General features: G+C 43.3%; 1 protein-coding gene across 1 annotated transcript; it reads left to right on the top strand.

The window, feature by feature from the left end:
- Window positions 1-488: 488 nt before the first annotated feature.
- On the top strand, window positions 489-24,387 carry LOC306777653 (ATP-binding cassette sub-family C member 5). The gene is made up of 29 exons (XM_079268837.1): window positions 489-578; window positions 3,416-3,604; window positions 4,083-4,238; window positions 7,993-8,140; window positions 8,971-9,204; window positions 9,536-9,709; window positions 10,334-10,481; window positions 11,632-11,780; window positions 12,015-12,122; window positions 12,748-13,098; window positions 13,200-13,271; window positions 13,395-13,519; window positions 13,620-13,692; window positions 13,830-14,033; window positions 14,172-14,297; window positions 14,617-14,731; window positions 14,817-15,001; window positions 15,408-15,554; window positions 16,424-16,553; window positions 17,212-17,365; window positions 19,109-19,237; window positions 19,426-19,612; window positions 19,941-20,030; window positions 20,474-20,666; window positions 20,777-20,936; window positions 21,547-21,625; window positions 21,733-21,846; window positions 22,240-22,404; window positions 23,167-24,387. The coding sequence occupies exons 2-29, from the start codon at window positions 3,426-3,428 to the stop codon at window positions 23,257-23,259; spliced, it is 4,188 nt and encodes a 1,395-aa protein (XP_079124963.1). The 5' UTR covers window positions 489-578; window positions 3,416-3,425; the 3' UTR covers window positions 23,260-24,387.
- The last annotated feature ends 430 nt before the right edge of the window (window positions 24,388-24,817 follow it).

Genomic DNA, 24,817 nt, shown 5'->3' with positions numbered 1-24,817 from the left:
ATTCACTTTATATGTATATGCATATGTGTCATTATGTGGTTGGCTGTAACACCTTTTCAAAAAATCAGTAGCCAATCCTTCTTAGTAACAGTGGTGGCGTTACAACCATGCCCGGTGTCCCCTAGTTTGTTGCCGGAGGATGCACAGTTGCTTCCTGGTCCTCTTCCTTCCTGCATTAGTAAGTAGAGTCACCTCCTATGTGATTACAAGCTTAAATACGGTGGCCAATCAGATTCCAGCGCGAGCCGGACTCTGACGTCCAGACCTGGCGGTTGCCTCACCGAGCGCGTGTGTACTTCCTCGTCCGTGTTCCCGTGGCGACTGTAGAGCGCCGTCACCGGTTGGCGGAGCCGATACGACTTCACACATGATACCGGGAATTCCTCTCCCTGTACAGGGCTCCGTGTGTGTGACGGTGAGCCTCAGGCTCCGGTGGGAGGTTAGCAGGCACGTACTGTGTACACGTGAGGCGTCAACCATGTCCATCTACCGGGTTTTCAACGTCTGCACTTCCTGCTCATAAACAGCAGATCTGAGATCTGTGCTGCTGGAGTGACCCGAGCAAGGCCGACTTTAATGTAAGTGTGTATGTAACGTTAACTTAAGCCAACTAAAATCAGCGGTTTTTAGCTTTATTACTCTTGCACTGTCACACATTTGCTGCCAATAGTAATTGATATTGATGAAGTAAACTAGTCAATTAGGCAATATATCCAGGTGACATAGTTTGACAACTTGGTAAAAAAGTTGTATTATGTCACTGAAAGTGTTGCCCTTTGGTTTATTAACGGAATTGTACCCCAAACCGGACAGTTTTTAGCTAATGTTTCAATACAATTCACTTACAATATTGATAAAAATGATCGTGTAATGTTTACAGTTGATTTAATGGTGTTAAACTGAAGTTAAACTTCGTACCTTTCAAACGAAATATTGTTGTAATTATTACAGTTAGCTTTGCCTTTACCACTGGCTGCTGCTGGTTTTTCGGGGATATTCGCTTGTTCCAGGGTCCCACAAATGACCATCAATGCTGTCAACACCTCCGGGACCGTAGTTCTGTCCTTCACAATAAGATATCACGCTTCAACAACTCCAAATGATGCAATAAAAGCTCCTTAATTTCCGTTCGAGCTGTTTAAGCGTCGCCCGAGCGTTCTTTCTGCTTTCTCTCATCAAAGTCACTTTCCTATAATATTTAGACATATAAACGTCCATATATATTCATGAAATTTGACACATAGATTATTTGATATGTATGAATTAATATTATTTACGTTTGGTTGGCGATCGCAGAAGAAAATGACAGCGTAATGACCGGAAAGGGCGTCGTTACGTTAAACCATTTGAAAGACAGAAATAGATGAGAATAAATTCCAAACTGATCTGTTTACAGAGTTTTGATTTATCTTGATCTTTATCCTTTTGGAGACCCTGAAAACAAAACATCTGTATCTTTGATGTTTCCTTAAATTCACCTTTGCTCATGGGTCATTTCAACCTATTTATATTAACTGTCTTCTCTGGATTCTAGCTTTGTTTTCTCTCGTGCTCGTCTCGTGTCAGTTGGTCAATTTTGCCTTTTTTTCCCGTGGATTATCCCTGATTTTTAGAAAACAATATTTGATGCAGAAACGCATTATTTGAGGAAGATATTACACAAAAAAAGATTTGTCTTAAGGTGTGATTATTTGTGGTTATATGTGATTTATCATTCATGAGTTGTCAAATTTGTGATCCAAGCAAATTTTAAGATGAAAAGGCAGTTTTTGCTTTTACACACACAATGCATTGATTCTACTAACAAGTCTTGCATGTGTGTCCATTATGGCAACACGTAGTGATCTACTGTATGTTTTCAAACATTTTGTTGTTGCTCAAGATATGGAAGTCCAAACCTGCCCGGCAACTTTCTGACCGTAATATATAGCATGAGGTCTCTCCTTGCACAAAGTTCAGAAACGTTCACACCCGTATGACAAACTTCACATGATATAGTCACCGAGGGCTGCAAGGAAACACAAACACATCTTTTCATGTTTCTTCTCCAACCCCGGTGTTTGGTTCCTGTCGCCCCTTTTTACAGAGACAGCGACTGTGTGTGTTTGCAGTGTATTCCTCAGCAGAACTTGTTTATTGTATCAGTTTCTATTATGTGACTCTGGTTGTGCCCCTATACCGGGCTATCTCTATTTAATCTCGTCATTGACCACATTCTCCGGGCAGTCGATCAGCACCCCACACACAGAGTCTGGCAGACCTTGTCACGGGGCTTATGCCACAGAAGGGATCAGTGACGGTGTGTACGGACACACTGGCAGCTCAGATGTCTGCTCCCGAGCTCCCGGGGCCTGCAGGCAGCTCATCTTTAAATAGATAAGCACTTTAGTTGTATGCCAACGAGGGCTTCTGACCTCTGGGCAAGGTTTCTCAAGTCTATCTCTCAGAGGGTGATTCAGCAAAACACTGCTGCTCTCTAATGCTGCAGCTCTCAGGGTTAAAGGAAGACGCTTCAGACAGATTACTGTGTTTCATTCTTTCTTTTCCCCCCCACTGAGAGTTGAGCTAAAATTAGCTAGGCTTTTGCTACTCGTGTAGCAAATGCAACATAGCGTTGTTTTTTTATCCACCACTCTCTCGCCATCGCCCTCATAGTTCACAGAGAAACCAACGTGGCTCCAAACACCAGACCTGCAGGTTGTTCGAGGATCTTCTATTTCTGGTCTATTACTCGCCATACTGCACCGAGCTAGCTTCGTGTAGCCGCTACACTGGCGCGTGTCTCACACCGCAAAGTGCCCGACTGGAGTAGAATGTTTTTCTTTGGTGGTGGGCGTGTCAGAGAGCACGCTATCCGTTACGTCATGTGGGTTGCCAGTTTGAGAACAGTGGCTCCCCCGAAAACATAATATTTCCCACAATTTAAGCTTCTGCATTTTCCAAATGCACTAGTATTATTAAAACGTGTTGTTCGGTTCGTCATGCGTACCGAACCGTGAGCCTCGTACCGAACGGTTCAATACGAATACGCGTATTGTTACACCCCTAATAAATATTTAGTCGTGCAATTAATATCTTCGGGTTTTGGACTGTTGGTCAGACAAAAAAACTGAGTTAAAAACATCAAGTGAGCCTTTTGATAATGCTTCTACAATTTAAAGCCCAAATGAATAACTGAATCATCAAGAGGATAATCGGCCGATTAATCAATAATGAAAATAATTGTGAGTTGCGGTCCTAGTTTGCAATGATTACGTCTGATCAGATTCAAATATAAGCTAATAACACTCATAATAAAACCAGAGAATAAGGAGTTCGAGGTTTTAACAGGTACCAGTGGGTGAATACCTCGAAGTATATATTTGCGGGCTGAATTGTATTTGTGATGAATGTAGTTTTGCTGTTCTCTCTCCAGAAGGTCCGCCATGTTCTCTGATGCCCTGGAAGCAGCCGGGCGGGTGGAGGGCCTGCCTCTGTCCTCGCCTCAACATCTACAAGAGCTAGCGGAAGAGGAAGCGGAGGCATCAGCAGAGCGGGGACCAAAGAGACGAGGCCGCTACCACCAAAGCCTGCAGCTTCTAAAGCCCTTCAGAATAACACACAAGTAAACAAAACTGTATTGAAGCTCGTGTGGCGACTCTCTGACAGTGAGCCAGACAGAGGCAGACATTAAGAGATACGGATGGTTTCAGGCTGGCACATTGAGTTTAAAGACACATAAAAAGTTCACATTTGTGTTTTCTGCTTGACGTGCTGGCTGTTGGGGAGTAGCAGGAGGCCATGATAAGGGACGGGAACTTATCCCCCAGCGACAGACGGCACCATGTCTGAACATATGCCGACTGATAAACTGCCCCTGAATTTTCTTTTTTCACTGCTCTCTCAAATTTCTGTGAAGAGCGTGCAAATTACTGTTCAAACACTGGAGGCGTGATTCACCTTTCATTGACTCCGGCGTTCAAAGGCGCCTCTTCTTTCTTGGAGGCCTATGCGGGCCTGCTCCCCCCCCCAACATAGCACCTCAGTGTATGCCTGCACTTTTAGACATCTCACCCATCTCCACGTCTTCTCCTCTGTTCCAGGCACCAGCACCCAGTCGATAACGCCGGCCTCTTCTCATTTATGACCCTGCACTGGCTCTCCCCGCTGGCACTGAAGGCCTACAAGGCGTCCAGCTTGTCTATAGACGATGTGTGGGGACTGTCTTGCCATGAAGCCTCTGAGATCAACTGCCAAAGGTGAGGTATCTGCTGAGGTTTGCCTGACGAATGTGACCATGCTCTATTTGATGCTGGAACACAGTATAAGGGAGGAGACAGGGAAAAGGGTTGGACTGAAGATGTGGTTATTTGTGGTTATTTGTGAGTTGAGTTGTCCCACTTCCATTGAAGTCTATGGCACAGCAAGGGAACACATAAAACCCCGCTTCGTGCCTCTTGCGGTCAGCGCCGTGCGGAGGGTCCCAGCAGACGTCTGGTCGTTCAGCCTGATTGCGGTCAAAGCAGCTCCAAGAACGGACCTCTTCTCCTCTGATTGACAGCTTCTCTGAGCCAATCATTGCAAAGCGGTCTGTGCGTTGTTACAAAATCTTGGATGTGCGCGGCGCTCAGGCGTTATGATTTAAGAGGGATGTATGATTTTAAAAAGCATTGTGTTTGTACTTCTATGAAGAGTATGTGAATTTCAATTTGTACAGTGATTTCGTGGATTGGATTATTGAACACAAGGAAACACAAGATGTGCAAAAAACATTTTTTAAGAGGTATAAGGATGAGGAAGGGTTCGTAGAGTGGGTTGTACATAATAGCATTAGGGTAGTTATGTTTGAGTTATGGAAAAGTAATAGAATCATATAGGTATACACCTTTTTTAGACACATAGTATTTATTTATGTTGTTTATGAGAAATTCTATATGAAGAGTTTGCTTTATGTTTGATCATCATTTTATTTGTTATTTTAGTTTTTACTTATTTGTTAGATGGTCAAAACATATAAGTAAAATAAGGTCAGAATGCATTATTAAAAACACATTAATGATCCACACCATTGCACTAAGTGACATATTCCTTCTTTCCTGTTAACATTTTAGTGTACTTCTCAGTCCCATGAGCAGTGTACTGCTGATGTAAATACTCGCTAGCACACCAACATGGCAACCAACAATAATCTTTTTGTAAACGATTTTAAAGATTTATGCCGGTGGACGTGAGGCGAAGAGCCCCAGACAGTCTGGTGAGGACGAAAAGAACTGACAGCCAGAAGAGCGTCGAGTTATTTTTGGACTTTTCATGTGAATTTATTTTAATTAAAAGTATGGAATATTGCCAGCCTTTCTCTTTACATACATATAGTTCAAAAAAGCAGACTGTATCTGACAACCAGAGATCAACTCGCACTCATGGGCTGGAATGCTTCTGTGTTTTCAGTTTGTTTGTGTGAACTAGATTGAACTCATCTTTTGACGATGGGTGCCTCTACAAGACAGGGTCTTTAGGATTAGATAATACCATAAGAAAATCCTTTTCCTAATTAGCAAATATTCAAATTACTGAGTAATATGTAGTGAACATAGGACTTCTTTGGCTTCTGGACAACCGCTTGCTGTGCCTGGTTGGTGATTCATCCATGGTGGAAACGTATTGCTGCGCATTCAAAGTAGTGGAAGATTTTCTGTCCTTGCTCGTTTTCTGTTAAGTTTTAAACCAAAATCGAAATGGTCCTACAATCCCGTAAATTCCGTGGGAATGTTTTGTAATGTAAACACACATTATGACACAAAGAACGATCCATTTAAGGTCAAAAATCATGTTTCAAGTTCATGTTTTTTTGTTTCAAGCACCCAGTGGAGCTTGTTGTTCCAGGGGGCGTGTTCAGGTAAACGGATCTACATCACACAGTGCTTCGCTCTGGCAATGGGACTGTTTTTTTTTAAACAAATATTGAGAAACCTGTTCTTGCCCTACCTTCCACGTTCAAAGTTGCATTGTTAATACAATTATGTAATTTCCTGGTGTGTGAGCTGTTGTAACAGGCTTTTGTATGTTTGTTCGTTGCCTGTGCAGTGAGACTTAATTGATGAACATCCAGCCTTTCTTAACAGATGCAGGAATGTTGTGCTGGGAAGGGTGGCTGCTAACAATAGCAGGGATTAGAGATTACAGTGAGTTAGTGCCTGACTTTGGCGGTTATGTCATGAACTCCTCTACCTGCGGTGAACTGTCACATTCATTAGCAGCCTGTTATTGACTGGAGCCAGGCTGAGACAAAAGCCACTGTTTGCCTGTCAAACACAGCCTGAGAGCAGCCTTGTAGTAATACACTAATTCTATGAATGAACAACAAAGACTCACAATAATGGTATTAGTGTCCTTTTTAGTGTTTACTGCTCACTGAAAAGCAAACCAATGCTTTTTCCAATACTCTTGTGCCGTCGAGTCACGGTGACATGACTTCGCACAATAGAGGTCGGTGACTATTTGAAGAAGTTCACTTTTCTGTCTGGTGACAACTGCGTGGGTGGTAAATGACCAGTTCTGCGAAAAGGCTCTGGCTCACGGGCCGGAGGTTCAGTGCTGCTGCTGCTTTGTGTGCTAAAGAGCACATAAAAGAGAAGCGGCAAAAGGAGCACAAAGCTATCACATTGGCACGGGCGGGCGATGGAGTGCATGCGGCGCTGCAGAGGAGACGGGAGGCCTTTATTTGGTGTTTACATAGCAAGAACAGTTATGCACCCCAGATGCAAAGCAGAGATGATGGCGAGTGTGTGTGTGGGGGGGCAGGCAGGCACCCTGGGAGACTTGACACTTGTTGGTGCTCAGTGAGGTGCGAACCTTGAACGCAATGTCCCCGCCAACACATCTCTCCAAACATCAGCTTCTCTTGCCATCTGGCAGACTGAGATGATGGCTGTTTGAAGCATTTCAGCCATGTTTAAAAGCAAATCATTCCTCCTTTGGATCCCACACTGTTGCCCCGGTGCGCTCGTTTCCATTTATGGGCATGACCACACACTCACTTATTGTATTGTGGGATTTTAAAATCTGTAAATGTCGTTAATTATGAAAACTATGAATACACTTGACTTTGGATGTATGGTGTAATACTATTTACCGTTATGTGGGTACATATGTGCTATTTTGCGGCTCTTTCAGGACACTGTTCACTCTTCGTTGCTTTATCCATCGATGGGATTTAGCAAACGAAACGTGTTACTCACTTAGAGGTGTCATTACCGGTGACTCAAGCTGTGCTCTGTGCAGCTATTGGGCTGCGATTAGTAGTAAACTCTTAGATTCAGCGCCATTTGACTTGAAGTCGTAATTATTAGGCTGCTGAGAGTCTAGTTGCTTTAATGTTCTGTCTATCTCTGATACGTTTTTAATAAAGTCATTAGGTAAATTACTCTCTGCAGCTACTCTGCTGCTGCTTTATAGAGTCATAAGCTATGATGCATTATTTGGCCAACAAGATATTTTAGCCTCTTCAAGGGGCATTATATAGCAATAACAGCACATTAGCACATCTTTGGTTACATGTTTGGAAGTACCTTCCAGTCTAATTATGTGTTGCCTCATTCATGGTTGTGTATTGGAGGTCACCTTTACATTTTTATCAGCCTAGCTGCCTTCATCTTTCTTTTGTGATTTCCAACTGCCATGATTGCCTGCCAGACTGTTTATATTCCGCAGTGTGCTTTTGGGCAGTCTGATAAATTGGAAGGGAAACTCTTCAGTTTTTAATCAACTTCATTTAGGAAAAAGTAACAGTGTGTTAAGTATTCTTTGTTGATAATTTCCTTCGGCCTTCCAGTATTCCAACCTTTACACTCAGTTCATTTATACTATAACAGCACTTTGCAAAGCATTCATGAGCGAGAGTGGAGCATTTATTTTGACTAATTGTTGAGACTCAATCACAGTGTCATGGTGTTTGGTTGAGCCGTGAGCTCAAATAGCTTGTCATCATTCTGAGCTGCTGGTTTCTGGTTGCAGGCTGGAAGCTTTGTGGCGCGATGAGCTGAAAAGACGAGGGCGAGAGGGGGCCTCCCTCACAAGAGTCTTCTGGAGGTTCTGCCAAACCCGCATGCTGGTGGCCGTCTTCTCCCTCCTCCTCACAATGGTGGCGGGCTTCATTGGGCCCGTGAGTACTGTCCAAATCCTCCTTTCCCTTTTTGTATTCCGCTGATTCAGCTAATACGCATTTCAACATGGTCGCTGGCTCGGAGTCCCAAGTCCGGGTGTATTTTCTGAAAATCGCTTTATCCTGTTTCACGCTGCTGTGGAAATTGAAATGAAAACATGCTGAGAGATTACAAAGCCTTAGATAGTGAGCCCCATATTAATGCCGTAGATCAGCTGGTTTGTACCCAGTCATGCTGTGATGTCACGCTCTTGGCTTCAGAGCTCCCTCCGAAAAATGCCCATACATGAGCATCACACAGCTACGAAAACCCCACCTCCACATACCTGGAGCAGATGCAAATCCAAGCAGAGCCTTCAGACCGATATGGAATTGTATCACCTTCGACTAAAGGGTCTTTATGTTTGAAATTCCCAGTTACTGATTTTAATGAGTCTGCCCCATTGTTCCTCGGGCTCTAAGCTATTTGTCACGTTGTGTGTACACTAGTGCTTGCTACTGCCCGCAACTAATAGCATTAACTGGATTTAGTTCTCACATTCCTGTGTGACTTCTTTAGTACACTTGCTGGCAAAGCTGTGTTGTAAATATTCTTTCTTGCAGTTGATCAATTTACGATCTTATTTTACGTATTTGACTCATCACACAGTGTTGTTGGTCATTCCATCAGGCCTTCAACTTGTCAATGCTTGATATGATCTCTTCTCTTCTCATGTTTATGTTTCCTCTTGTTCCCTGCCCTCCTTATCTCTATCTGTGGCATTTCCTTAATCGTACCCTCTCCTTTTTCTCCGCTGTGTACTTTCCCCTCTCTCCCTGTTCGTCCCCAGGCTCTCCTGGTCCGAGCTCTGCTGGAGTATTCCCAGAGCTCGGTGAGCTGCGTGCCTTACGGCCTGTCTCTGGTAGCCGGGATCTTCCTCATGGAATTGATGCGCTCCTGGTCTCTGGCGCTCATGTGGGCCGTCAACTACCGCACCGCAGCCCGCCTCCGTGGGGCAGCTCTTACTTTTGCGTTCCAGAAGATCCTCCGCCTTCGCAGCACTAAAGAAATCGGTCCAGGCGAGGTAGGTGATCTAATCCTGGAGGGGACTCATCTCCAAATGAACTAAATCACCCGACGCTGCAGGGCACTACATGCAGATGATTGAGATGGATTTAATTTCTGCTCTTACACCGTTTCTGCTTCGATCTCGACAAATCCCACAGCCTGAGGGAGGGGAGGCTGTTTAAGATTTGTCATTGTACAGCTTAAGAGGAATCATTGTCCAACAAGTAAACTTGGGAATGATAACTGTATTTGTAAAAAAAAGATTTTTTTTAGTCTTGGCTTTGAGGTTTGAAAATATTTGGTTCATTGTAGATTTGTGATTTGTACATTACTTTCTCTCTACCTAGCTAATCAACATCTGCACCAGTGACGGCCAGCGGCTGTATGAAGCAGTGTCTCTGGGCTGCTTGCTGGCCGGGGGGCCCCTGGTGGGAATACTGGGTCTGTCCTACACTGCATACTTCCTGGGCCCCACTGCTCTGCTGGGGTCAGCAATTTCCATCCTCTTCTACCCAACCATGGTACGACTTCAGCCTTAACATCTGTAACAGTGAGACAAAGGACATTTTGAGCCTGTTGAGCAATGCTGTTGTTACAAGTAAACAAAATACAAGATACTTTAATTGCAGGGACATAAATTAGAACAGATTAATAACAACACAGACAACCGTCAGTGTTGTTAATACAGTGTAAATTGCTGTCAACGAGAGAATCAATTTCATTTCAGACTTTGATACAATTTACGACGGTAATGATCACACTCATTATAGCCGGGATAAGCAATTTAATTACAACCATTTCTAAAAGTTTTCCAGAAAATGAGTTTATTAATTTGTTTGGTAGAAGACACAAGTAACACATTTACGTTAATTCAGGCTGTTGAAGAGTAGAACCAGCACTTTTTTAAAAGCATCATAACTCTTCGGCTATCAATCTCCTGTCAACATTTAGCTGTTATTTTCAAATTACACTCAGTCTAAGTCGGAGCCTGACAGCCGGAGACCCTGGTATTGATGTGAAAGGCATTTATCACTCTGGTCCCCCGGACAGGCCTGCAGCACAGCTAATGTGATTGTGTCTGCTTTCATTTCCTCCCCTGCTACTTATTTCTCCTGTCATCATTTCCTCCGCTCCCGTCTGGGCAGATGCTCGCATCGAGACTGACGGCGTATTTCCGCAAGAAGTGTGTGGTGGTGACTGACCGGCGCGTGAGGCTGATGAACGAGATCTTGGGCTGCATAAAGTTCATCAAGATGTATTGTTGGGAAGATGCCTTTGCACAGAATGTTCACAGTGAGTGGCTGTCATGTTTTCCAAACGAGCTGCTCATTTCACGTTTGTGCTCTAGAGATGCAAACTTCATGCAATTAAGAGCGTTATTGGGCTTTTTAGTCCCAACTCACCCAGATAACAGGGTCATCTCATTTGAACACCTGTCACCGTGACAAATTTGGAACTAAATGGTCAGTTTATCACCTGGAATTAGACTCATCCTCTTAGTGAACTTGAAAGATAACCCTGACCCTAAATCCATTTTCATTAGCTTGTGCCGTTTAAGTCTTTCCCTGTGCCATCCTCTATAATCAGGGCCAGTCTGAATCCCTTGGCTTCAAGGTTAATTTGCAAGGTGTTTGAGGACTTATGACACCTTGAATGCCTGTAAAGCCTCCTCTACTTACCATGAATTAGCCATGGCCTTTTCTCATGAGTCCCTTGCTGTAGGTTGTGGATAAGGATCATGTTCCTCTTTTAATCATGCTTCAAATTAGCCAGGTGGGGCTCGTTTTCGCTGCTGTCCTTTGATTACCTATGATAATGACAATTAATTGCCATTCAACTTAATGGCCAATGAGTCCTACGAGTTACAGTGTCATTCCCTTCAATTGCTAATTGTTGTTAAATTGAACAGTGTTTTTTCCCCGGAGTGCGTGGTTTTTGCTTTGTAATCCGCGCCGAGACACACATACCATCCAAAGCGAATCCCGGGGAGGATAAGGAGGGAGTTCTCATATTTCACACACCGTAGTACTGCTGGGTCTGAATTAAAGATAAACAAGCTTTTTTGTTCCAATGTTTGCACCCACTGAACCGGGTGAACAAAGCAGCAAGCAGTGTGCATTTGAGAGATACAAACATGTTGGGAAGGGGGGGGGGCAGGATTTTGCCATTAGACTTGTATGGTTATCAAGGTTCAGCAGGTTTTGAAGCCCCTTTCAGACCATGTTTGATGTGGGGCCCTCATCCTCCTGCTTGTATCTATTTTTGTCCACTCGCTGTGTTGTGGTTCGTGACTCTTATGGCATTGTTGGTTGAACTGGAGATCCTTTGGGAGTCACTCAACTTTTACTTTATTTTCACTCTCTTTTTGGCGGTCTTTGCCTTTTTGATTCTCTCTCTCTCTCTCTCTCTCTCTCTCTCTCTCGCTCTCTCATCTCCTCAACAGAGGTGCGATCAGAAGAGAGGGGGATACTGGAGAGTGCTGGGGTTGTCCAGAGCCTCACAGTGGGTGTGGCTCCCATCGTTGTGGTGATAGCCAGTGTGTGCACTTTCACCGTACATATGGCTTTGAGCCAAGAACTTACTGCAGCTCAGGTATTTAGATATGGGAACCATTGTGTATTTCCATTTTGGATTCATCTGTCTTCACTGTAAACATATGTTTGTATCTCATTTTTGGCCATCGAACAAACAACAAAAGATTATTTACATTTAATGTATATTGAGTTGATGTGACAAATGAGCCTTTATAGAATTTAAAGTCAGGTGTAGCCCCAGGTAAACGTGTGTGCGAATAACTGTCTCCATCTCTACACATCCCACCCTCAGGCTTTCACTGTGGTGGCAGTTTTCAACTCCATGACCTTTTCCCTGAAAGTCACACCATTGGCTGTGAGGTCACTGTCGGAGGGTGCTGTCGCAGTCAAAAGATTCCAGGTGAAAAATACAGACAACTCTGTTGACCCCGTCCTTTCAAGGAGCCACTTGAATTGCTTTTATCCAACACAACACTGGTGTGTACAGTGTGCTATTTATCACCCACAGGCTGTGTTTTGACTGTTGATACACTCAAAGGGCGAGCAGGTTGTACCATTGTCAGAGACGATCAAAACGTGCTCCTGTTGACGCTAAAACACACCCACCCACATGCTGGTAGTTTCTGACATACTGTATTCCAAACACATGCTGAAAGTCGCATGTTAGTGAGGGATGGTTTCACAGAGCCAACCTGGGTTAAGTCAGCAAGCGTTTCTGCCAAGGATGCACCCAAAGGTTTGAGATATTCCGTGTTTTTGCTCTAATGCAGTGCAGTATAAAGTAATGAGATACAGGACGGACTATACCTTAAGCATCCAAGTTTACACAATATTTTGCTTTAACACAGGCAAAGACAGAAACCTTGAGCTTGTTTACTTCAATTTATTTTAGTCATGTAGCAAAGAAAATATAGCAGTTACCGGTAATTGTCCTTTTGTAAGCACAGATTTTAGAAATGCGCTCACCACATTGTGTGAGTCCAAAATGAAGTGTTGCAAGTAAACCATTGTGTCTGTCTCCACAGAGGCTCTTTATGATGGATGACAGAGAGGTTGTTTTGGTCAAAATGGAGGATCCTAGCAATGCAGTGGAATTTCGGGACGCCACACTGGCTTGGGAAAAGGCGCGTTCTCCTGCTGCAAAACCTAACCCACCTCCCAAGAAGCGAGGAGGGATGACGCGCGTGCTGCGCAGGGAGAAGCTCAGCCTGTACATTTCCACAGAAGACGACAAAAAAAACAAGGAAGGTCCCAACGCACAAAGTCTCCTGACAAATATGGAGCAGGAGAGTCCACAAAGCACCATCTCCTCCACTCGAAGCATGCGACCTCCACTGCACAAGACCCTGCACCGCATTAACCAACGCATTAAGACGGTAACAACACAAACATAAACGTGGATTGAGGACATTTTTATTCAAAGAGTTGGTTGCTTCATGTAATTCCCACAACGCCACTGTTTTTTATCCCTTTCTAGGGTTCACTGGTTGGAATCTGCGGCGGTGTCGGCAGTGGAAAGAGCTCCTTTCTGTCTGCTCTACTGGGACAGGTGAGATACAGAAGAATAGTCTTTTTGAACCTTTTATTCACACCCAATGCCGCGCAACAACCTTGAAAAGGAATGTTTCAAGTGTTTTTCTTCTGCTTCCAACCCGCTGGGTTTCTGTTGCAGATGACCCTGTTAGAGGGTAATGTGGCTGTCAGTGGTGGCTTCGCTTACGTGGCACAACAAGCATGGATCCTTAATGACTCACTGAAGGAGAATATTCTGTTTGGAAAGGAGTATGACCAGGACAAGTAAGATCAAGTACTGTATAAGGATGTTGTGAAAAACAAATGCAACAAAGGTTGAGATTCATCCCTAATTTAACATCTTTTCTCATTCTTTCCTCATCAGATATAATGCTGTCCTGGAAGCCTGCTGCCTTCTCCCAGATCTTGCAGAGCTCCCATATGGAGATATGACTGAGGTATCTGCTTGTCAGTAATAAGATTCTCTTAATTAAAATGCTTCTTTACTCCTGTGTGTAGCAGTTTTAGTTTATGTAACCACAACTAGAGCAGCGTTTTTATGGAGCTTTGTTTTTTTTTTACTTTTTCTTTCGAGATTGGAGAGAGAGGTGCCAACCTGAGTGGAGGGCAGCGTCAGAGAGTGAGCCTGGCACGCGCACTCTACAGTGAGCGGCCCATACTTCTGCTGGATGACCCTCTCAGTGCGGTTGATGCTTGTGTTGGTTCCCACATCTTCCATAAAGCTATCAGGGGTGCCGCCAAAGGCAAGACGGTGCTCTTTGTAACCCACCAGCTGCAGGTAAGGTACTGTCTGTGAAGCATACAAAATAACTTGTGTATATTTTTAGTTGTTTCAGCATCTTGAAAGTATTCCATGACTTTCTGGCGATTAGCTGATTAAAGTTTGCCTCTGTCTCCCATCTTTTTTATTTTCTAGTATCTGTGTGACTGTGACGAAGTTATTCTGATGAAGGACGGGCAGATTGCCGAGCACGGCACCCATGCTCAGCTAATGGGTAAAGAGCGTGACTATGCCAGCCTATTCAACAGCACACAACAGGAGGTAAGGCCAGGGCCAAACAAGGCACCGGGCCAGCTCTTTTGAGTCAGGCATCTTTGCCCCCCACTGCACAAAAACATTGAACATCACACGCTGAATAATTCATCAGCCCAGAAAGGCTGGCCCAATTGCTGGAAATGTTAAAGCATACATGGCCTTTCATTATTTATGCGTGCATTGATTTTCTGGTGAGCTGCTAAAGGCTCTGTCACCGATAGCTCTGTTAAAATGACTTGCAGTGTGTTGCTGTTACATCTGCTGCGCTTTGTGGCGGTGGCACATTTCAATGCTCACTTTCTTTCCTCACCTGTTTGTCTCTTAGAATCTGGTGACGGAGAATTTCAAAAACAAACGGCAGAGGGCAGATGCAGAGAAGGCCGATGGTGCTGTTGATGTTGTTGCCATGGTCAGACCAAAGGTGGAGAGCACGAAAGGAGGTGAGAGACCCTGACACCTTTTCGTGCTCTAAATGCGTAGCTTCCTTGAGAACTTTTCACACGTAATATCATTGTTTTTATTCAGAACGACTGATGAAAGCCGAGGAGAAGGGCTCCGGTGCAGTCGCCTGGTCTGTGTATGGAGCCTACATCAAAGCAGCAGGAGGGCGTATAGTCTTCATCATCAACATCTTCCTCTTCCTCTCCACCACAGGCAGCATAGCCTTCAGTAACTGGTGGCTGAGCTACTGGATCAGGCAGGGCAGCGGGGTGTGTTTGGAGAAGATCCTGCTTTGCTGCAATATACACCTCTATTTAGTGTGTAGCTGGCTCCCAAAAGAAAAATAACTACAATGCGTCAGTGAGTCGTGGCAGCTGACTGAGCATTAATCTGAATGCATGATTAAAAAAGTAACGGAACCGCGGTAGACTTAATTAAAAACAAGCACTAGCAGTGAGGAAACAGATGTGCAGCAAAGCAGGCGGTAGCTGCTATTGAGGAATGTGCTTAGAATAGTAAACATCATTGAGCTGACTGGTATTCATTTTTTATGTTGTATTCCAAAGTGTGTGCTTTTCTCAGTTTCATTAGAGCCCAAATTCCTGCATGGGGAGAAATTGGATTTTTTTCTTTTTTTTCTTACTCTTGGTAATTTGTTGCTCCATCTGCCCTCAGAACACATCATTAATCTTCGTGAATGAAACGATGGCGAGCAACAGCATGAGACTCAACCCTCACATTCAGTACTATACAACAGTTTACGTCGTCTCCATGGCAGCTGCTTTACTGCTGAAGACTTTCAGAGGGCTGGTATTCGTGAAGGTAAGCAGAGACTTCCCTCTTTCTGTCACATGCTTTATCCACTCAATCCCTGATGAACTTTAAAACGCTAGTGGTGTTTGAAAGGCATATGAAGTGTTGATGTATCAGTGGCGTACAGTTACGCAGTGCTGCCTAATTGTCTTAATTGTCATTTGTTCATGCTCTCGTGGTTCCAGTGCTATAATTGAAAATGCCTGTAGGCCAAATCCATTTATCTGTCCACTGCCGCGTCTCACGGCTTTGCAGCGTGTGTGTGCAACAGAGACAAAGAGGCGGAGAGAAAGGATGTGTGTGCGTGCATGTCAGTTGCCCTTCGGGCGCGTCCTCTTTTACAAGCTAACCCATGCTGACACTGCATTGCAGAGGTCAGGTCCCCACGTTAATGTGTGCCACTTGAAATTGCTAATTTTTCAAAGATGGCTCATCTTTTTTTTACCCCTAGCTGTGATGAGATCTTCGGGAGTGTTGAATATTCCATTAATATAATTAATTTGTTCTCTGCTGCCACATGTTATTTCTGTCTTATTGGTGAAATGTCTCTTGCTCATTGGGTCATGACCTTTATGTCAGCCTCCCAGAAACTCATTATAAATGAAGGTTTGACATCTTGCCTTGTGTGAGGGGGAAGACAGCCCACGTGCACATGCTTAGCATATGGTGAAGTAGCGTTTATAACTCAGCCGACATGTAAGTGCCCCTGTATTCATCCATTGTGTGTTATTGTGTTTGAGGCTGAGTCCGCTGACAGACGATTTTCCTTCCAACGGTCTGTTTATCCAAGCCTTGATTCTTTCCGTATGTTTCCTTAAGTTGTTTGTTTCCATGTGTCAGGTCTCATGTTCAAACACGGCTGTTGTTTGTGTTGACAGTGCACGGTGAAGGCTGCCTCTGTGCTCCACGACAAGCTGTTCGGCCGGCTCCTCCTCAGCCCCATGCACTTCTTTGATACAACGCCTCTCGGTCGTATCCTGACCCGCTTCTCCAGAGATATGGATGAGGGTGAGACTGGATTTGTCTTGACTGTGAACATTCCCCCAAGAGAGCTCTCACTCAGTGAAGTCACCCTGGTTGACAAGGTGTACTGCCAAGACACAGTGGTTTCACATGGAGTACTTTGCTTAAGGGAGTGGCTTTCTGTTATCTGCTTCACTGGTGTCTTTGCTCTGTGGTTGCTGTGGCCATTTGATGCAGTTAAAAATCTATTTTTTGAAGGGATGATGGATACGAACTGGCTGCAACATGTTACAGTAGTATATGTATGGATATACTACTGTGTACTACTATAATATGTTTTTGTATTAGAAGATAGGATTGATTTACCAATGGACAAACTCTTCTAATGATGCCAAAAGACTGAATTTTGTTTCTTACACACCTCGTCAATGTGGTCTTTCCAGGTTATTTTTTCATCTACTGATACATCTAAAATGTTAACAGTAGTGACTTGCTTTATTTTAATATTATTAACAAACAATTTAACATCTTATTTTGGATAACTTTTATTTTTACTTCTGAAAATTATAGAATCGATTGATGCTTTTTTGATTTTTAAAGAAAGAACAAACTCTCGAGCACTTAGGGGGTTTTCTTCACATGTAGAGAGATAGATCCAGCCCCACACAGCGCGTCTGACATGTGATATGTCTCCTCTCCAAAGTTGATGTGCGTCTCGCCATGCAAGCTGAGATGCTGCTGCAGAACCTGACCCTGGTGCTGTTTTGCTTGGGAATGGTGGGCATTGTCTTCCCCTGGTTCCTGATCTCCATCTTGCCACTGGGAGCCTTCCTCTTCATTGTCAACCGTGTCTCCAGGTCAGACTCTCATTACTCCTGACTTTTCACAGCTTCTGTTCTGTGGTAAATGTTGCAAGAGCTTCGCTGGATGATCTGATGACTCTGCTTTAGTCAGAATTTATAGTTTTGCAGAAATTTTGCAATAAAGTTGAATCCACTGAGGGGAACAACAGCTCGCGGGTATCTTGGGAAACAACCACAGTATATTGTTATTTCCTGTATTTCAGGGATCAAGAAGAACATGACTCTCAGTGTTATTGTTGTGCTGGTGTAAATTCAGAAAGGCTGTGTGTGTTGTTATTATACATACACAATCAGTACATTTGATTTGTAGCTTGACGTCAGATTAAGTCATGACAAATGACCATGATCATTTTGATTTGAAAACATGTGTCTGGTGAAGCTGAATTTTGGGAGGAAATTGCTCCCAATAACGTCCCCTCACCACTTGATATCTTGTCCCTGCATAACTGGAATTATTGACTCAGATCTGATGCCAGTTGTATTGTCTATTGAAGGATCAATTTAATTGTAAAATATCTTTATTTATCTTTGAAGAGACACTTTATTTGTAGCCTATTAATCACACAAGAACCAAGAGGAAGCGATGATCCCCAGCTGTTACCAAAAGCTCGTCACCACCCATGGCAACGCTTTAAAAGAATGAAATGCTGTATAAGTCACGACATCCCAGGATATGTATCGATGTTAAACCAAACTGGATCTCCCATTGAAATTACCCACTTCTAAAGCAGCCTTTATTGAATTCTGAAATTAAACTGCCCAGGGCATAAACATGTTTGTCTGGATCGCAGCCTTGAAGCAAAGAGGTGTCGTGTTGTTTCCCGCTCTCTTCTGAGCTTTTATGAGAAAACCAAATGATTCATGGGAGACTAGTAATTCACATGCACCATCCATTCTATCGTGGCGTCTAAAAGTAGAAAGACACCCCACCTTTGTCAATAAGGCCCTCTCACTCGCACTACCCCGTCAACGGCGGGTCGGGTGTCTCTGGCTGCTGATTGTGTGGCCGTCTGTGCGCGCCGGTGCTCATAATATTGCACATGCATCAGATAGTGGGAAACGACCTGAGCTCTGTCAGGAAAGCGGGCGCTGTGTCCTGGACCGTATCCCTCTCTGTCCACCGTGTCATCATTACCAGTCTGCCACACAACTGCATCGTTAGAGCTCATGCATTCTCCTTTCCTTCATTCTTTAGCGATGCTCCAGCATTCAGGTGTAATGTCTGTGCTCTGTTCAGTATCTTACTAAATAAATAAGTGGCAGCAATATCAGTCTGATGAAATACTCTCCATCTTAAAACCAGACAAAATTACATTCACTCAGGTTTGGACTTCACATTTCATTCTGGAGTACATACTGTTGCTTATAGTGAAGTGTTCCTCGTGAGGTTTTCCAATTTAGTGTAATTTATTTCAAAGATTTGCTCCTCACATGCTGGAGCCTATTTGCACACAATACCCTTGAGTGGAAGCTTTCCAGTGCTGCAAACTCACCTCATTAAGATTTAGGGTTATAAATTAAAATGAATGTAATGCATTTCTAGTGTTAGTTTATATCTGCCTTTAATAAGAATAGATATTTTAATTCAGTCGTTATTATAGACACTACAAAAAAATGCTAGATGTACAAATAACCTTTAATCATTTCTAATAGCACATTTACAAAATATTGATATTATTAAATGAATTCCTATCGTAGTATGTTAAATGTATAAGCTTATCTTTTTTCTATTCCCAGGGTTCTGATTCGTGAGCTGAAGCGCCTGGAGAACATCAGCCAATCACCATTCACCTCTCACATCACCAGCAGCCTTCAGGGACTTTCCACAATCCACGCCTATGGAAGAGGGCACGACTTCCTCCAAAGGTGAGTATCACGGTGCCTTTCAGAGATGGAGATCATTAAACTTCAATAGAATCGTATCTCTCGTTGCAGTTTTTCAGTTTACTCTTCAGTTAGTAAATATACCAAACCTCATATACCAGCAAGCATGGGAGGATGGAGTTCTTCTTGATTTTGCTGTGGTTGAAATGGATTTATCTCTGTTTTTCCAGATATCAGGAATTACTGGACACCAACCAGGCCTCCAACTACCTCTTCAGCTGCGCTATGCGTTGGCTGGCTGTCCGCCTGGACCTCATCAGCATCTCTCTTATCACTGGTGTAGCACTTTTTATTGTCTTCATGCACAATCAGATACCGCCAGCCTACGCAGGCCTCGCCTTATCGTACGCAGTGCAGGTTTGTAAACAAACACATGTATACAGACACTGGTAGCTCTAGTCGTCTTAAAAGGCTGAAAAGAGGGTAGTTTCAAGCTCTAGATGGGATGAAACATGGCAGAGTAAAGAGTCTTCTGGTTCTAACAGCTACGATAAAGAGACATTTTATCGTTTTATAGCATTTAGCTAAACAGTAGTTTAGAATAACAGTAGTTGAGCATTCATTTCAATCTGTTGACTTCATTCGTTGAAGCGGAGCAGCACATGTAAGTGAGTGTTTCATATAATTGGTCTGACAGTGTGAACCATTAACCTTCCACCTCTCCCTGCTTTTCTCTCATCTCCAGCTAACCGGCTTGTTTCAGTTTACCGTGCGACTTCTCACAGAGACTGAAGCTCGGTTTACATCAGTGGAGAGGATCGATCATTATATTAAGGTAAGAGCATTGATTTGCACAGTGAGGAAGGTGGATTATGTGGCACTCAGGCACATTGTACATGGTCACATAAACTGTGACGCTGTGTAGAATTGCACCATCAAACACAGACCAGCCCAGAATAACAAAGCAGTTGATTTCGGGCAGTTGGCATGTTCAGACGTGCGTGTTTTGTGTGCAAGTTATTGTGTATGTGTGATAAACACAGCAGGAAGCAGATAGAAACCCAGTGGGAGGTCTTAACACACTCTGGAGCACATGACTGGGCTTGTTTCACACAACAGCCATCAAACTGCAAAGATACGAGTATCAACTCAACTTTTTCTTTTCCCTCTCGAGTTCAAAGAAAAGCTCATAGAGAGAAAACCACTGCACATCAGTTCGGGAGCTTGCACCTCCTCAGAGAGTTTAATACCAGATACCATCTCCGCTCCTTATCTCAGTGTCTAGAGAGTGAAGCACCCCGACAAAGTCCTGAGGCAGATGCTCCTGCTGCCTCCTGGCCTCAGCAGGGAAACATCACCTTCCGGGATGTGGATATGCGTTATCGTGATGATCTGCCGCTCGTGCTCAAGAATCTGTCCTTCACCATCCTGCCTGAAGAGACCATTGGCATTGTGGGCCGAACAGGATCAGGTGACCCTTTCTGGTCCCCAGCCAGCAGCATTTTCAGCCTGTTTTTACATCTCTTTTTCAACGTGCACACACATTCCTTCATGCAGTATGTCTTCTGTACGCGTTTGCAGGAAAGTCCTCTCTGGGTGTAGCTCTGCTCAGACTTGTGGAGCTGACTGGAGGCTCGATTGTCATTGACGGAATCGATATTGCGCGGATTGGTCTCAATGACCTGCGAAGCAAGCTGGCCATCATTCCTCAAGAGCCGGTGCTCTTCATCGGGACAGTCAGGTAATGCGAATGATAATTACTTGTATTAACAAGATTTGTAACTCATGCATTGTTCCGGGTTTACAAGATGTAAAAAGCAGAGCAGAGGGAATGAATGAATAAAAACATAGCCCCTCAACAGTTGATGTGCTCTTAAACAAATCCCTCAGTGTCTAGTGGTGCAACTATGTGGTCAAATAAGTGCTTACATATATATAACACTTCCTTCCCATATAGTTGGATGCTCCCTGCTGCAAAAACTGGTGTGCCAACCTGCCTGTTTAAAGCTCCAATATACATTTTTTACATCCAAACTGAGGAGAATATTTTGCACATCTGAGTCTGCTCCTCTTAACATACCATATCCATGTCCCACTATTTGGCATCAAAAGGTTTTCTAAAGCTGTTTGAGTTATGAAACAACATAAATGCTCAATTTGACAGGTGAGACTGTTTCAAAAACAAAACGTCAGCATTGCTTTTGCAAAAACTAGCAGTGAGTTGCTTTGTTGATGTCAACTTCCTCAGCCTCAGGTATCGACAGTGTACTGTACTGTACCTCTTGTCTTAATGTGAAATTGTCATCATGTTTAAACCAGTTAAAGATCACAATTATGTCTTTTTCCAATAGGACAAATTTAGACCCATGGGATCAATACTCTGATTGCCAGATATGGGAAGCTCTTGAGAAGACGCATGTTAAAGAGATGGTAAGCGACAAGATGGTGCAGATGATACCAAACAGTGCATGACTTGAATAGAAAAAGCCCCGAACATACTTCCTCATACCTCTGTACACCACTCTGGCCTTCCTCAGATCAGCCAGCTGCCTCATTCGCTGCACTCAGAGGTGACCGAGAACGGAGAGAACTTCTCGGTGGGAGAACGGCAGCTACTCTGTGTGGCCAGAGCTCTGCTGTGCAACAGCAAGGTGCTGATTGTATGATACAGCTCGTTCACATTTAAATGTGGAACATTGTTTTACATGGATGATGATAGCTGCTCAAGTAAGAGATTCTCCTCGGTTTCATGATGAGAGAAGACAACCTCCCCAAATCATAGAATTGTTGGTGTGCGTGTCTCTGCATGGCAACACTGCCACCTAGTGGTATGCATCAGCGCTGCAGCTCATAAACATGAGGAGCATTCAGTATAATAGTGTGATGTTTCTCCTAATTTAGTATGAATAATCTGATCCTATAATGTTACATGTATTACAGCAGGCACTGAGACCATGTCTTTGTTTGGATGTTGTAATCTCCTGTTTTGTGGAGTCTGTCTTGCCTTTTTTTTTTCAGAGCTGTTTTTTTGTTTTGTTTTCTAGATTCTTATCTTGGACGAGGCCACAGCAGCCATCGACACCGAGATGGATCGTCTCATCCAGGAGACCATTCGCTGTGCGTTTGGCAGCTGCACCACACTCATCATTGCCCATCGTCTCAACACGGTGATGAGCTGCAGCAGGGTCATGGTCCTGGACAAAGGACAGGTGTGTATAAAGGCAACACGTCTGATTGCATGATTGCAGCGTACGGCCCCCCCTTGGTTGAAACTCATTCCCAAGTTGAAACACCCCTGATTTGCTGTGTGAATTGCTCTCTTTGAGGTGATAGATTGGATCAGGCAGTGCACATTTTACTGAGGGGGTGTTGAGTTCGAGCTGACATTTGATGCAAGCCGTAAACATGGAATGCACACAAATGATTACCAGCAGTGGGAGGCCAGAGAAAAGTCAGTTTGTACGCAGATGTTGACAAAGTCGATTTATTTTGTTAGTATTAGACAGCCCTTAACTGTCTAATACTTGTTACAGATTGCATTAAGCAGCACATGTTCAGTTTTGATGTGTGGCAGGTTAGTTTGTTGTAGTGTTATAACCATGGAGCCCTCACAACTTAGCTTTCAATTCAAACTTTTAATTTATCTTTTCGTCATCTCTGATCGCGTCTGTCTGCACTTATTAGATATCCAATATAGCAGAAACAAAGTCTTGTAGTTTGAGCCACGTCAACATTTGAGTGTTAAGTACCTTTTCAGTGATCGATGAAAGCGTAACAAAGCTGCTCAGAGGTCAATATTTTCCTGACATTAAAATTCTTCACATATGCTGCCTGTGAGGAATAACTTTGGTTGCAATATTCTTCGAGAAAATCATACGTCTTGATTTTTGCCATGGAATGAGCAATCGAACCTCCGATTTTAGATTTTACATGCTGGTACTGATGCTGTTTTATCCTTTTCATTCGTATAGATTTTGGAGTTTGACAGTCCCGCTGCCTTGCTGGCAGATGACAACTCAAGATTCAGAGCCATGATAGAAGCATCAGAAAACCAAAGCAGATAAAAAAAACACCGGAGCTGAACTTTGGATGCGAGCGTAGAGGCCACAAAATATTCAGTGGAATACCTGAAATGCACAAAAATCACACTTAACTCAGCCCTGCCGGGGTGTGAGAGAGATGTGTTACATAAAATACATTTGTTACATAAAATACATTTGCTCTTGTGACGGCTGCTCCGTGTAATATTGTCTGTTTCAAAACCAAAGACACAGGGACCACATTTCTGAAGGACTAATCACATCTCACTATGCAAACAATAACGTTGATATTTTCTGGAGGCTAAATAATGAGCTGCAAGGGAAACGGAGCAACAACTCTGATCAGAACACTTTTTAATATATGTGGTCACGTGGAAGGACATATGGTACTTTTTCTCCTTTTCCTCTGGAGGCCAGCTGATCAGTGAGACTCCAAATCATTTTTTATCATTTTATTTCCATTATTAACACTTCACAGTGCAGTAATTCACTGCAGAGAACGTATTAGTTAGCATTGATTAATCGATAGAGAATATCTGTAAAAATTCACCTATTAACCATTCTTATAAGACACTGTCTAAAACATGCTAAAATGTTTTCACTGATTTCCTTTTTATGCACAGAGTTCAATGTTTTAATGCAGTAATTTTAGTAAATTATTGTAGAAGCAAAATGTGCCTAGAGCTGTCAACACTTTCAGGTCATATAATGGAGTCAGCCATGTAAGCATGCTTTTTTAAAACGGCATGCAAGTACTGTGTTTGGGAATGAGCGGAAGTTTCCTCCAAATGCTGGAATTTAAAATTTGCACATTTTACGCTGATGGTATTTTTACAACCACGGTAACTCTGGTGTTGAACAAAGTGCGTTATGCAGTTGCACTTAAGGTTGTAAACCCCGGTACAGTCCGTGTGATGTGCAGCAAAGCTGAATCAACATATGTTTCCTCAAATGTTTTCACAAAGATGGGGATTGTAAACTTCTGCCTTATATTCAAGTTTGTGCTGAACAATCATGAAGAGTGCAATATTTTTCCATTGCGTTGATCGATTTTCAAGATTGCCTTTGTACACAAGATTGTAATCTTTTTGTGAATGTTTATTTCATGATAAGGGTCGTGATTCTCTATTAAAATATTTTTATATATGCTAATGTCCAGTTGTCTAAGTTATTTTACATGTGAAAGGGGAACTCCACTGATTTTACGCATCAGTCTGTTCAGGTCTTGGAAAGTACTGCATATGTGTAATACAGTAGTAGTGTACAGCCTTTTGTGGCTCAAGGCACTTAAATCGGTGCACACGCACACACCTGTTTTCCTACAGCGCTGCTATCAGCCCAGTATTGGCACTGTGTGGAAACTGGTCAGCTGTTAGCAAACACCATAAATTCCTTAACAAAGTGGAGGAACATTGTTAGAATTCTTGAAGCTGCACAGAAGAGAAGGGATATTTACTGACTAACAAAACTTGGACTGCACAACACAAAGATCTCCCTGTATGTGTGAGAGAGATAAACAACTGTGTTCACAAACAGCTGGACTCAGTCAATACTTACACTGACCCGCTACGATTTAGTATTA

This window comes from Melanostigma gelatinosum (assembly GCF_949748355.1).
Source record: "Melanostigma gelatinosum genome assembly, chromosome: 5".
NCBI classification, from domain to species: domain Eukaryota; kingdom Metazoa; phylum Chordata; class Actinopteri; order Perciformes; family Zoarcidae; genus Melanostigma; species Melanostigma gelatinosum.
The sequence above is the reverse complement of the archived record's forward strand: the minus strand, read 5'-3'. Positions and strand labels throughout refer to the sequence as shown.

Excerpts from the sequence above, each read along its gene's own strand:
- LOC306777653 (XM_079268837.1), top strand. The coding sequence starts at position 3,426 with ATGTTCTCTGATGCCCTGGAAGCAGCCGGGCGGGTGGAGGGCCTGCCT. Across the intron at positions 14,298-14,616 it reads TCAACAGCACACAACAGGAG|AATCTGGTGACGGAGAATTT; the intron begins GTAAGGCCAGGG and ends TTTGTCTCTTAG. Across the intron at positions 21,626-21,732 it reads AGACGCATGTTAAAGAGATG|ATCAGCCAGCTGCCTCATTC; the intron begins GTAAGCGACAAG and ends GGCCTTCCTCAG.